Source organism: Aquarana catesbeiana, linkage group LG09 (genome assembly GCF_042186555.1).
Source record: "Aquarana catesbeiana isolate 2022-GZ linkage group LG09, ASM4218655v1, whole genome shotgun sequence".
Taxonomy (NCBI): Eukaryota; Metazoa; Chordata; class Amphibia; order Anura; family Ranidae; genus Aquarana; species Aquarana catesbeiana.
In genome coordinates this window covers 209,778,998-209,791,176 of record NC_133332.1, presented here as the reverse complement: position 1 = coordinate 209,791,176, position 12,179 = coordinate 209,778,998, and the positions used below count along the sequence as shown (strand labels likewise).

The 12,179-nt window shown below is 39.7% G+C and overlaps 1 protein-coding gene across 5 annotated transcripts in view; it reads right to left on the bottom strand.

Moving 5' to 3' along the window:
- Window positions 1–4,440: 4,440 nt before the first annotated feature.
- Window positions 4,441–12,179, bottom strand: part of SEC16A (SEC16 homolog A, endoplasmic reticulum export factor) — a 123,575-nt gene continuing 115,836 nt past the window's right edge. For 4 of the 5 annotated variants that reach the window (XM_073599616.1, XM_073599617.1, XM_073599618.1 and 1 more), the window contains 3 exons: window positions 10,505–10,564; window positions 7,623–7,700; window positions 4,441–5,635 (listed from right to left, as the gene is read on the bottom strand). In XM_073599616.1, coding sequence (XP_073455717.1) covers window positions 5,564–5,635; window positions 7,623–7,700; window positions 10,505–10,564 — 210 coding nt within the window. In that variant the 3' untranslated portion in view covers window positions 4,441–5,563. The remainder of the gene's footprint in view (window positions 5,636–7,622; window positions 7,701–10,504; window positions 10,565–12,179) is intronic. The other variant, XM_073599619.1, reaches the window with a different exon arrangement.

The following is a 12,179-nucleotide window of genomic DNA, read 5'->3' as shown; positions in this document are numbered from 1 at the left end:
AAGGGTGCAAATTCTGATATACGTCCTAACTTTGAAGAGGGATACTTTTGTTATGGCAGCAGCTAGCTGCCATAACCCTGGTATCCTCTTCTTCGGCGGGTGGCCCATAGCTCTTAGCTCTTGAAGGGATATTTTTTCTTTTCAAATGAAATTTTTTTTTTTATTGCATTTTAGTGTAAATATGAGATCTGAGGTCTTTTTGACCCAGATCTCATATTTAAGAGGTCCTGTCATGCTTTTTTTTTCTATTACAAGGGATGTTTACATTCCTTGTGATAGGAATAAAAGTGACACTTTTTTTTTTTTTTTTTTTAAAGAACAGTGTAAAAACAAAAAGGTAAAAATAAATAAGAAAAAAAATTTAAAAAAAAAAAAAAAACGCACCCCATCCCGCTGAACTCGCGTGCAGAAGCGAATGCATACGTGAGTATCGCCTGCACATGAAAACGGTGTTCAAACCACACATGAGGTATTGCCGCGATCGGTAGAGCGAGAGCAATAATTCTAGTCCTAGACCTCCTCTGTAGTGCAAAACATGCAACCTGTAGAATTTTTTAAACCTCCATCGCCTATGGAGATTTTTAAGGGTAAAAGTTTATCACCATTCCAAGAGCGGGCGCAATTTTGAAGCGTGACATGTTGGGTATCAAGTTACTTGGCATAACATTATCTTTCACAATATAAAAAAATTGGGCTAGCTTTACTGTTGTCTTATTTTTTAATTAAAAAAAGTGTATTTTTAAAAAAAAAAAAAGTGCGCTGGTAAGACCGCTGCGCAAATACGATGTGACAGAAAGTATTGCATCGACCGCCATTTTATTCTGTAGGGTGTTAGAAAAAAAAATGTATAATGTTTGGGGGTTCCAAGTAATTTTCTAGCAAAAAAATGTTTAACTTGTAAAACAACAAATCTCAGAAAGAGGCTCGGTCCTTAAAGCGGGAGTCCAGCGAAAATTTTTTTTTTAAAGTCAGCAGCTACAAATACTGCAGCTGCTGACTTTTAAAATAAGGACACTCACCTGTCCCAGGGTCCAGCGATGTCGGCACCCGAGACCGAATCGTCCCTCGGTCCTCAGGTGCTGCCGCCGCCATTCTCTGTAAGGGAATCAGGAAGTGAAGCGCTGCGGCTTCACTTCCCGGTTCCCTACTGCGCATGCGCGAGTCGCGCTGCACTTCCTAACTGGTCCCCACTGTCTCTGGGACCCGTGTGTGTCCCAGCAGACAGTGCGGTGGGGACGGGAAGAGGCATAGACTCCCGTGGGAGTCTATGTCGGAAGTGGGCGCAAATACCTGTCTTAGACTGGAGGACGCAATCAGGCACAGTGCACTTTGTTATCTTTGCTCAATGTTTATTAAATTTTGGTACGCATGGTTTTAAGGGGATGTTTGGATGGTTCAAATAAAGATGTTTAGCAGTACCACGTTATGTGAGCATTTTTGTTTCTTCTACATATCCTATTGGATTTACTGGGAATAATACTGACATCTGGTGGTCGCTTTGGATATTGATGCATATTTACTACTATTAATCAAGGCTTTTATTGATCTGATTTCTGGTGAGTGAGTTTTCATTGGGGACCCCAGCACGTGGTGTATCGCTTGGTGAAAGGATAACTACCCTCACAGAATACATCTTGATTATTTATTGGTGGGACTTTGGCTATCAGATCCGTGTTTGAACTTTCTGAAATAGATTAAGAAAGAGACCCTGTTTTATTGGGGTGCACAGCGCTGCTGCAATACTGAAGAGATACTTTATATATTTATAATTGTGTATTTATTTATATATTTATCTAATTTAATTGATTCATTATTGCCTATATACATGTTCTACTATTTAAGCAGCTGCTACTAGTCATATAATTATTTATGTGCCGCACATACACCGTTAGAATATTGTACTAAGCGCAGAGCATTGTTGTTTTTTTGGGACGGGTATATACAACATACATTCATTCAAGGCACATATGAAAATGCACCACAGGTTCCGAAGTGAGATTCAAACCTCTGGTGGAAGAATATTTTAGCAACTGGACCTCTGAATTTTAATCCCATACCCCTGATCTAAAGTAAATTGTACAATGGATAGTGTATGTCCATCATTATACATGTACATAGGAGGGAGTGGATGGAGACACTCAGGGGCTGTCAGGCCCCATTCACATCTCCACAAAGCAGGAAGGTTTTTTTGAGGCGTCTCAAATCGTCACGTATAGGGCAGCCCATTCACTTGAATGGGCTGCTCTATGTGCGACTAATACACAAAAGAAGCTCCAGAACTTGTTTGTTTGTTTTTTTTTTAGCGGAGTGCATTTTTGTTAGTGCGCTTTTTGGTGCATTTGCAGCACATTTGCTGCACGGCAAATGCATGCCTGCTACCCGTGCATTGGGTGCCATTAACATTCAATGACAGAGCAAGCATGATGCGCATTTGCAGCACATTTCTAAAATGCACAGCAAAGCACATTTTCAGTGCAGGTTGCCATGCATTTGGAAGTACACAGATGTGAATGGAGCCTCATCATCTTGTGTAAACACACCAATTTCACGTTCAGGCCCCATTCACACTTAGCAATTTTTAATGTGCTGCCCTACACATGGCAAAGTAACTCTTTAAACATTTTGGCATGTTCCGGTTTGCACATTTTTTTTACTCAACTATAAATAAATTGCAGCACAGAGAGCATGTCTCTTCTGCATTAAAAATCCTGCCTGTTCTCCCATTTTTGTGTACTACCTAAAGTTACACTTTAAACAGGAGGCCTGGAGCTAGAATTATTGCTCTCATGCTGATGTTCGGTGTGATATCTCACATGTGTGGTGCAATCCCCACTGACCATGTTATATGGCCCCTTTAATACTTGCTGGACCAAGGAGTTACCTGTGTACTGTGACCCGTGTTCCCACAACAGGAACTGCTCTGCCCTCTAATTCCACAAAAGAAGTGCATTCTCCTGCAACCTGTAGTCAAAGTGAGAGAGCAAACTGTGGTCAAGATGATCACTGCCAGTGTGCTCTGCCTCAACTTGTGATGCCACAGGCCATACTGCATATGGGCAAGCAGCCTATGCTGACTGAATTCTCCACCCACTGCATTTGGCGCTCTGAGCCTCACCGGCAGTTCCCAAGCAGCACTCAGAGCAGCAAGGGAGTACATGTAAGAAAACACAGCATACACACTTTATAATAAAGAAATACAAATTCAGACACGGTCATTGCCTTTGCTCCGCCAAGGTTGGTACAGACTACAGAGTAATAAAGGGCGAAGGGGGTTAGCAGAAGGGATTTTTCCAGGACACTGGGGGTCCAATCTTTATCCATCACTGCAGGCTCTGCCATTAAGGGCCTTCAGGGACTCAACTCCCCAGCTGGGAATCACTGCCCTAGACCTGTATAGCAACCTACAGGTCCACAAGGCACTATATTCATTGCAAAAGGTCCAGTGACTACCAGCAAATTTTACACACCATCCCCATCTAAGTCGTAGCCAATGGACCTGGACGAGCCAGTCTCCTAAACCCAGGTGGAATTTTGAGAAGCTATTTTCATGCACAGACTGCACATACATAAACATCTAAGGCCTTGCTTTGCTTGGAGACGCCATTGACAGCATCCAATCATTTGACTGTGGCAGTAGAATCCCTATCATCAAGGACATGAAGATGATCTGAGTCCCATAATTTACAATAAAGAAAAGTACTGAATCCAGTCGATCAACAAGCCAGCTAGCATTTGCAGAACTTACAGTATGTATGGAGAAAAATTTACTTTACCCGATGCTAGAACATTAAAAGCCTAACTCCAATCAATTATTTTTAAGCTGTGGATTCAGTGGATAAGTTGAATTTCCGTCATGTTTCTATTGGTCTGATCACATTGGGCAGATTTTCTCTCATTTCATGTCTCTGCCCTAGACACTAGGGAAATGGGGTGGTGTCAGCACTGGAATATAAAAAGGCACAAATAGCAATAAAAATATTAGGCGTTCTTATTCCTTATCCACCTCTAATAAAATTGTGTCCCTGTCCCAATTTCAGAAATTTGCAAATCAGTTCCTGTCCAGACAGAAATTGAGGAAAACCTAAGGGATAAAGATCGCATCGAAACTGTCAAAAGCTCTAGCTATGCCCTGCTCTTTCTAAAACATAACATACTTGGCTAGAGTTGGACTTCAAAATAGATCAGCAATGGTATATTTCCATCTTCACAGATTCTCTCCAATTGTTTTGTGTTGCCTGAAGATCTTATGTGAAGAGTCACTTATGTATTCTATAGCAACTCACTTTGTTTATCTAAAATCGCTCCCTTGCAGCCTGTGACTTTTCAGAAAAAGGAGAACACACAGTGTATATAATCTTAATTTAAAAAATTCTCTACACTATCTACAGCTGCAAATCATTTTCAATTAAAGTATCTTACACACATCCCTTCTCACTTGCATTAAATCTAAACATTTGTGCATTTTATTATTTAAATAATTTTAAAAACATTAAAAGCTTTTCAAGTCTGCTCAGTCACCCAATCTCCCCACTGGGTCTTCCCTTGTGGACATCAAGAATGCAGTAAGACACCAGAAAGACATAACAGTCAAAAGAACAACAGATTGCTTAAAGGGCTAATCCACTCTGATATAAATGTACTGGCTGGATACTGAAAGTGACCCAGCTTCTTATACCGCTTACATACAAGATCATTTTTGGTGGATTGGCCCTTACAAGATCAGGATTCTAAAAAGCCAGCAGATCATTTTTTGTTTCTCGTTTCATCTGTTACCAGCCATCTCCATTTTAATCAGAATTAGCCAACAGCATGAGAGAAAGCAGTAAATTATATTGCACTTAAAAAAAAAAAAAAAAAAAAATCACAAATATAAGAAAAAAAGTAAATTATAACCTATTTGTATCTGGAAGAGTCTAAAACACAAAACATTAGGATGTTGTAAACCTTCCAGGAACATTGAGATTCATCTATTTTACAAAAGACTGGAGAGACTATACATGTGTCTACATACATACTACAAGATAAAATTTTTCCAGATTAATCAGTCACAGTTTTAATTTAATATATTAATTCTTGGTGCAGGGTTTGTCTGAAAAATAGAGAAGAGTGGTCAGCCTCTTGATGCGCACTATGCATATATAGATCTAATTTTTTTTTTCAATTTTACACTGTTGAGCCAATCCAAATCTGGCTACGCAAAACCATCAATCCAATCACACTAGGTTTCAGAGAGCTTGTTTATCCACTGTTGGTGCTGAGAGCAGTGTCATTCGCTATGAAAGTCAAATGGGAAGGCCACAAAATGGCAATGTTTGCTTGCTTCATTGTCCAACCCTTTAAGAATTTTCTAAAAAAAAGAAAAATCACATCAAAGAGCTCCAGTCATCACAGACTTGAAACATTCCACCAAGTGACTCAAAGATCATTTCATATAGACCGAGCTTGCGTTTCACCACTTCAAATGGAATTCACTGAATCAAGTTGACGATTCTGGGTTTCGAATTCAGGGCCACAGACAGGATTTTACTGAAATGTTCTGGAAGTCTTGAGGATGAATCCAAGACTATTTCAGCGCTGGGTATTTTCGCTGACCAAGTCTCCCAGGCCGTGCTGCACTGCCTCCTGCAGGAGTCTGCTGTAAGTAGACAGAGAAAAGATCCATGAATTGGGAATCAGTTAAAATAAAATAGCAGAAATTCTGCCTTTTCCTAAATTTCTCCCTGCCTTGCCAAGCAAAACCGAAACACCACCCACCGATAACCAAAGAATCTTCACACATGAAACACTTCTGGATGGGTTTTAAGTTTGCACTGCCAATGGCTCCCTGTGGTTTCTTTGGACAACAGGACACAGATGGATTGAACCACAGCATGCTGTGGGGTGGGGGTGTAACACAAGCAACTAAAATAGAATGTGGGTCATCATACATAATTGAAAAAAAAAAAAAAATAGTGTGTGTGTGAAAAAGAAAAAAAATTCCCCGCGCCACAAATAAAATAAAAATACGAACAAAAGAATCAAAAAAAGCTGCTCCCCTGATAAGTGATAAACACTCCTAAATACAAGAAAACGTGAGATGGGGGCGCTAGTTATATCATCGACATGCCACACAACAAAATGTGAATGAATGAGCATATCTAAACCATGAATATACATTTAAGACACCACTCAGTGAAAAATTCTTAAGAAAAAAATCTAGAAAAATCTAGAATAATCTAGAATAATTAAATTGTGAATATAAATTAATATATCCAAGTGCTGAAATGCTCGCATACGAGTATGGCTTGGAGATGCACAAGGAACCCTCTTCCTCAGAGTGTGGGGCAGGATATGCAAAACAATCGAAAAACATCCATAGCGTGATACTGTTTATTAAAACATAGGAATAAAAAGAATAGCCAAGTGGCTCCTTACATTAAAAAGTGCCTACCCGGCACTGGGGCTGCTGGCTTGTCACACACAGGCTAGATCTTTAGCACGTCCACCTCCGTGGAGAGCGTGCGTTTCACCGACCTCCGTGGACAACCAGAAAACCCAGATATGTCATAGGGCAATGTGACCAGGTACCGCCTCGACGTACGTTTCGTGGTTACATCTTCTGGAGGCGTACCTGGTCACTGGCGGTCACGTAATTTATAGTGGTCAATCTAATTGTTAAAAAGAAAACCTGGGGCCCACCCCAAAAAAAAAAAAAAAAAAATCGCACACTTTCAGTCTATGATCACTAAGGACAGTTTCAAAATCAAACCTCTGATAACATGCAATTCAGATCAGGTTACCTACGTCTTGGATTGCCCTTGCTCACTCAAATATGTAGGTCGAACAACTCGACAACAAGAATAAACGAGCATCTGACAAATATTAAAAAAGGATTCCCAAACCACAGTGTGTCCAGACACTTTAAAGAATTTCACTACAGTGACCCCACACTTTGTACTTTCAATGGAATTGATAAGATTTCCAAACACTGGAGAGGAACACATATGAAGAGAGCAGTCTCACAAAATGAGACTAAATGAGTGTACAAATTATGCACCATCCAGCCATATGGCATGAACATAGAGCTGGACTTGAACTGCTTTTTATCCAATGATTAAATTATTAGCACTGCCCTCTAGGGGTTATAGAGTTATACACAACTTAAATGTAGGTCTATTATCAGTTATTTTAATTTTCTTTGCCTAACCATTTATGGATACCTGATGTCATCTTCCATAGGGGATGGGTGAGGTATCATTATGCCAATATTCATCTTTCCCAATTAGGCCCTCCTTATTCTCATACTATGACTGGACACATATTGAGGAAGAGGGTTATAAAGAAAAGTGTTATATAAGAAAGTGTTTCCACTCAATTTAGGGCCCCCCCCCCCAAAAAAAGTGTCAAATGTGGCAGTGGAGGGTGGGTGGGGCTCCACTTTAAGCCAAAGCATCAATATGACAGCCAGGCAAGCAACATCCTCACAATGAAATGGCAGCCTTCAGATTAATGACAAGTGCACTTTAACAGGTTATCATACAGTTATGTTTACAAAACCCTTCATTTTTTAACAAGATGCAGCTTTTGATTACATCAGAAATGTAAAAGAAACACATGCACATTAAACACCAAAATTGACTTACTTGTGTAAAACTTAAAGGGTTATAGAAGGCAACAGTCCCAGCAGGAGGACCGGATGTAGGGGCTGCGTTACTGAAGTCCTATAAAGAAAAGGAAAAGTTTAGTTCTATAGAACCTTCTGCAGCTGCAGAAGGGACTGGCAGACAGAGCCACAGCTAATTAGTATTGTACTGATCAGAAATGATGGTGCAAGATTGAGACCAAGATGTAAGCTTGTGAGCCTTCATGTTTGCTGAAAGCACTGCACACTAACAAAAGTTGTATTCTTACGCTCCACAACGCTTTAAAGGAAAACTCCAGGTTTTGAAAAAATTATGAACTTTTATACAAACCAATTGTAAATTTATGGTTATTAATAACGGCCTCTTCATTTCAGCAGGCAGCTACGATTTCTTTTTTTTTTTTTAGAAGCAACAAAAATAAATCAAATTTCTCTACTTTATCACATCAGCACTCCTCTCTGTATGTACGACTTCTCGAAAACCTAACCTCCATCTTAGAGAAGCACTGTGCCCTTCTAAAAGGATAGCAAGTCTGCAGAGAGCTGGAGGTCAATTTACAGAGACAGACCAAATAGGTTATCCCCAACATGTCGGTTTACAGCAATTGGATCTTTTGGTGAATTAGACGCACATAAAGCTATACATATAAGAAATCTTACACTCAGGATTTTAGCAAGTGCACTAAAAAAGGTCTAATATAAATATTATATATATATATATATATATATATATATATATATATATATATATATATATATATAAATAAATTTACACATGGATTTCCTTTAAAAAAATACTGCAGCTGCTGACTTTTAATACATGCCCACTCACCTGTCCCAGGGTCCAGCGATGTCGGCAGGGGACGCCGAGAACCCGCTCGGTTTTTGGCAGCTGCCGCCGCCATCCTGGGTGAGGGAATCAGGAAGTGAAGCGTTGCGGCTTCACTTCCCGGTTCCCTACTGCGCATGCGCGAGTCGCGCTGCGCGTCCCTAGTGGTCCCCGCTCTCTCCTGGGAGCTGTGTGTTCCCAGCAGACAGCGCGGTCGGGACGGGAAGAGGCATAGACTCCCATGGGAGTCTATGTCGGAAGTGGGTGCAAATACCTGTCTTAGACAGGTATCTGCACCCCCCTGAAAGGTGCCAAATGTGACACCGGAGGGGGGAGGGTTCCGAAAAGCGGAAGTTCCATTTTTGTGTGGAACTCCACTTTAAGGTACTGTGTGAGATATATAGTAGGAGGAGGGGCAGGGTCATTTTACTTCTAAAACATATTTTCAGGTGTTAGCGACAACTTTCTACAATGTTGCTAAATTGAGTGTAAACACTTTCCTTTAGACCCCTTTCACACTGAGGCGCTTTACAGGCGTTTTTTGCACTAAAAATAGCGCCTCTCAAGCCACCCCAGTGTGAAAGCCTAAGATCTTTCACACTGGGGCGGTGCGCTTGCAGGACAGAAAAAAAAAAGTCCTGCAAGCAACATCTTTGGGGCGGTGTGAATACACCGCTCCTCCATCGCCCCTGCCCATTGGAATGAATGGGCAGCGCTGTCGAATCGCCTGCAGAGCAGTAAAGCACTGCTAAAACTAGCGGCATTTTACCGCTGCCGCCCCTACCTCCCCAGTGTGAAAGTCTTAGTCAAAGTATAAGCTTTTTTTTAAATCGTTGTGGGTAAGCAGATGTTTCCTTTAAGACAATAAAACCTGCCTGATAATTCAACAAACTGCACAGCTGTGCAATCAATGACTACATTGGCTCTGTCAGCAAATCACTTCTGCATTGCCATGGAAGTGAAGGAAAGGCGGTGAGGAAGGAGACCCGAAACACCGTCCAGTATCACAGGAACTCTTCATGCGCAGGGTGAGTGCAGCACTCGGGTTATCAGCATGCATGGTGCAGTGTTAATAAATTAGCTGACAATCTGGAAGAACTGTGTAGAAAAGTACATGACATCAGGCTGACCGCTAACGACTACTGACCTTCCTCCTGAAGCATGGTTGGTGGCTTGTGAAAATATACACATTTACAATACCAGTTTTAAATAGAGGATACTTAACCAAGCACCTCCTCTAAACTGCAGGGATGAACCAGTAAACAAGGTTAAATGGCTACGGTCACACTCGTGCAGTGGGAAGATGCGGCTGCCTGAATGTTTTACATGGCCGACAGTGTTAAATTGCTTCTCCCACAAATTCGATACAGGAGGAGGAAGGGTTAGAATCTTTGCAATTTTTTATATCATCATCACTGCCCATGTGGGGAGGTTTAGCCTGACTTCCCGGCCTAGTGAAAGGGCTTCACAAGGACATGTAGTCGTAGCATTTCTTTCTGATGGGAGCAGAAAAAGAAATAAAAGCACATTTTTAAAATTTGAGTGGCTGTAGCTAGACTACACGTCAAGTTGATCTTCCGATTCTCCTTCTGGTCTTGGTGACACATGAACTCTCTCATGTTCCTAGTGTCACCAGGGTAGGAAGTAGAAATTTTGCCAATTAGGAGACAGATAATAAAAAAATAAATAAACCACAGATGTCCTTTTACAAAAATTTTAAAATAAGTAGAATTTAGACATTTATTTAGGCAAACGAAATTAGAGGACCTCAAAACGTAATAGCAAACATATTGTGATGTCTATTAGCCAGGATTTTTAGCTTTAAATTGAAAAAAGGAGTAAAGGTGTTTTTTTTTTGTTTTTTTTAAAGTCTGAAACTGTAAGATATTAATACCACATTATAGTTTGGAGACTGAAACTGGTTCCCTTACACCTAAAACAGGTTAGGAATGGTTGCAAGTACATTGCAAGCATAATTAGTGAAAAAATATATAGAAAAAAAGTGCATAACTATTGCAGGAGAACACAAAAAGGTGGTGGCCAGCTGCTGGTACCTGATTCATATGCTGGCTTACTTCTCGAGATAAGGAACTCAGAGAACTAGATCGAGAAAGCTACAAAAAAATAAGCAAAAAAAAAAAAAAAAAAAAACACACACACACAAACAAAAAATAAAAAACAAGAAATGATCATGCAGTTTGTAGCTTTGCATTACACATTCTCCAAGGCTTTCAAATCAATCGCAATACTGCAAAAATATGATACACGAGCAGAAACAAAAACCAGCATTGCATTATTTCGTATTGAACACAAAGCCTCTGGCTATCTGACGCCTTAAAAAATATCTGACACGCTGGGGGTATCGAATAAGTTATTTGACAGATTATAGGTTTTCAATAAAAGTACAACGTGAAATGGCCTAAACAGAATTAATTTGCCATTTTAAAAATTAGGGCTGTATGCACATGGGTATATTTAAAAAATCCTATTTATGCTGGATCTTTCTGCCAGTAGCTAAACAAGTGAGGTGGGAACCTCCCCCCCCCTCCTAAAAAAGTCAGACTTATCAGCTCAGCATAAGAAACACAAATATATAAAAATAACTTTATTACAAAAAAGTTAAAAGGATACATCCCAATACAAGTCAAAACTTAAAAACAGAAAAATGCCACCTAAATTATCCACCTCATACTTTGTTCTATAGTATTACGGATGTGGCCATTGGAAGTATACTTTTTTACATATATTCTGTCAGTAGCTGGCACAAAAATCAAGCATAAAAAAAAAATGCTTGGTCCGGTGCATATTTACGTGCATTCATGCACATAACTTTAATTCAGTGGCTACAATATACATTTGTTCTAAACTCTAGAAATTCAATTATGCGTGTGTACTGACATGCAAACTATGTCAGTACACTTCTCTCTGAATGCAGGTTTGGGGATTTTTTTTGCACTGCTCTAAAATAGAAATTGAAATAGAATAAATGCCACAACGTGCATTAACACATGCTAATACAGAGCTGCATTCAAAAACTTAAAAAAAAAAAAAAAAAAGAAAAAAAAGAAAAATGCTTCTAAAAGCTTCGTTTATTTTTTTGCCCATGTGTATGAAGCATTAAAACTAAAAAGAATTGACCGATTGTATGTATATTGTAAAGTGCTTGCCTATTGAGATTTCATCTCCTGTATGTACTCTTATAAATGTAAAATAAAGAATTAAAAATGAAAAAAATTGCCCAGAGCAGCTATCGGGGTGTCTGCTTTACTCTTCTTAGTAAGAAAACTCTGCTCTGAACATTTAGGTTAAGTCCTAACCAGCTGTCATTCCAAATCCAATTTAGTTCCCAATAACACTCATATTAAACAAGGAGAAAACAGGTGGGACAGGGCTTAGCCCATAAAACAGGTTCCTCATAACAAAGTTAAATTAAAGGCTAAGTTCACCTTTGTTTTTTCTAAATTCCAGCTCCTTTATGTACCAATATGACATTAATGTACTTTTGCAGAAAACACAAAGCTTTCCATTTATTTTACACACACTTACCTCACTGTCGTCATGGCTGTTTGAAAACACTTCTCCATTACTTCTGCCTTACTTCCTGGACACACTATAGGTCAATGACACCGGAAAGTTTACCAGCTGAAAATCAAATCAGTAATCACTGTTCTCACTAAATACGTACACAGGAATAGTTTTTGCTTTCTACCTTAACCACTTGCCGACCGC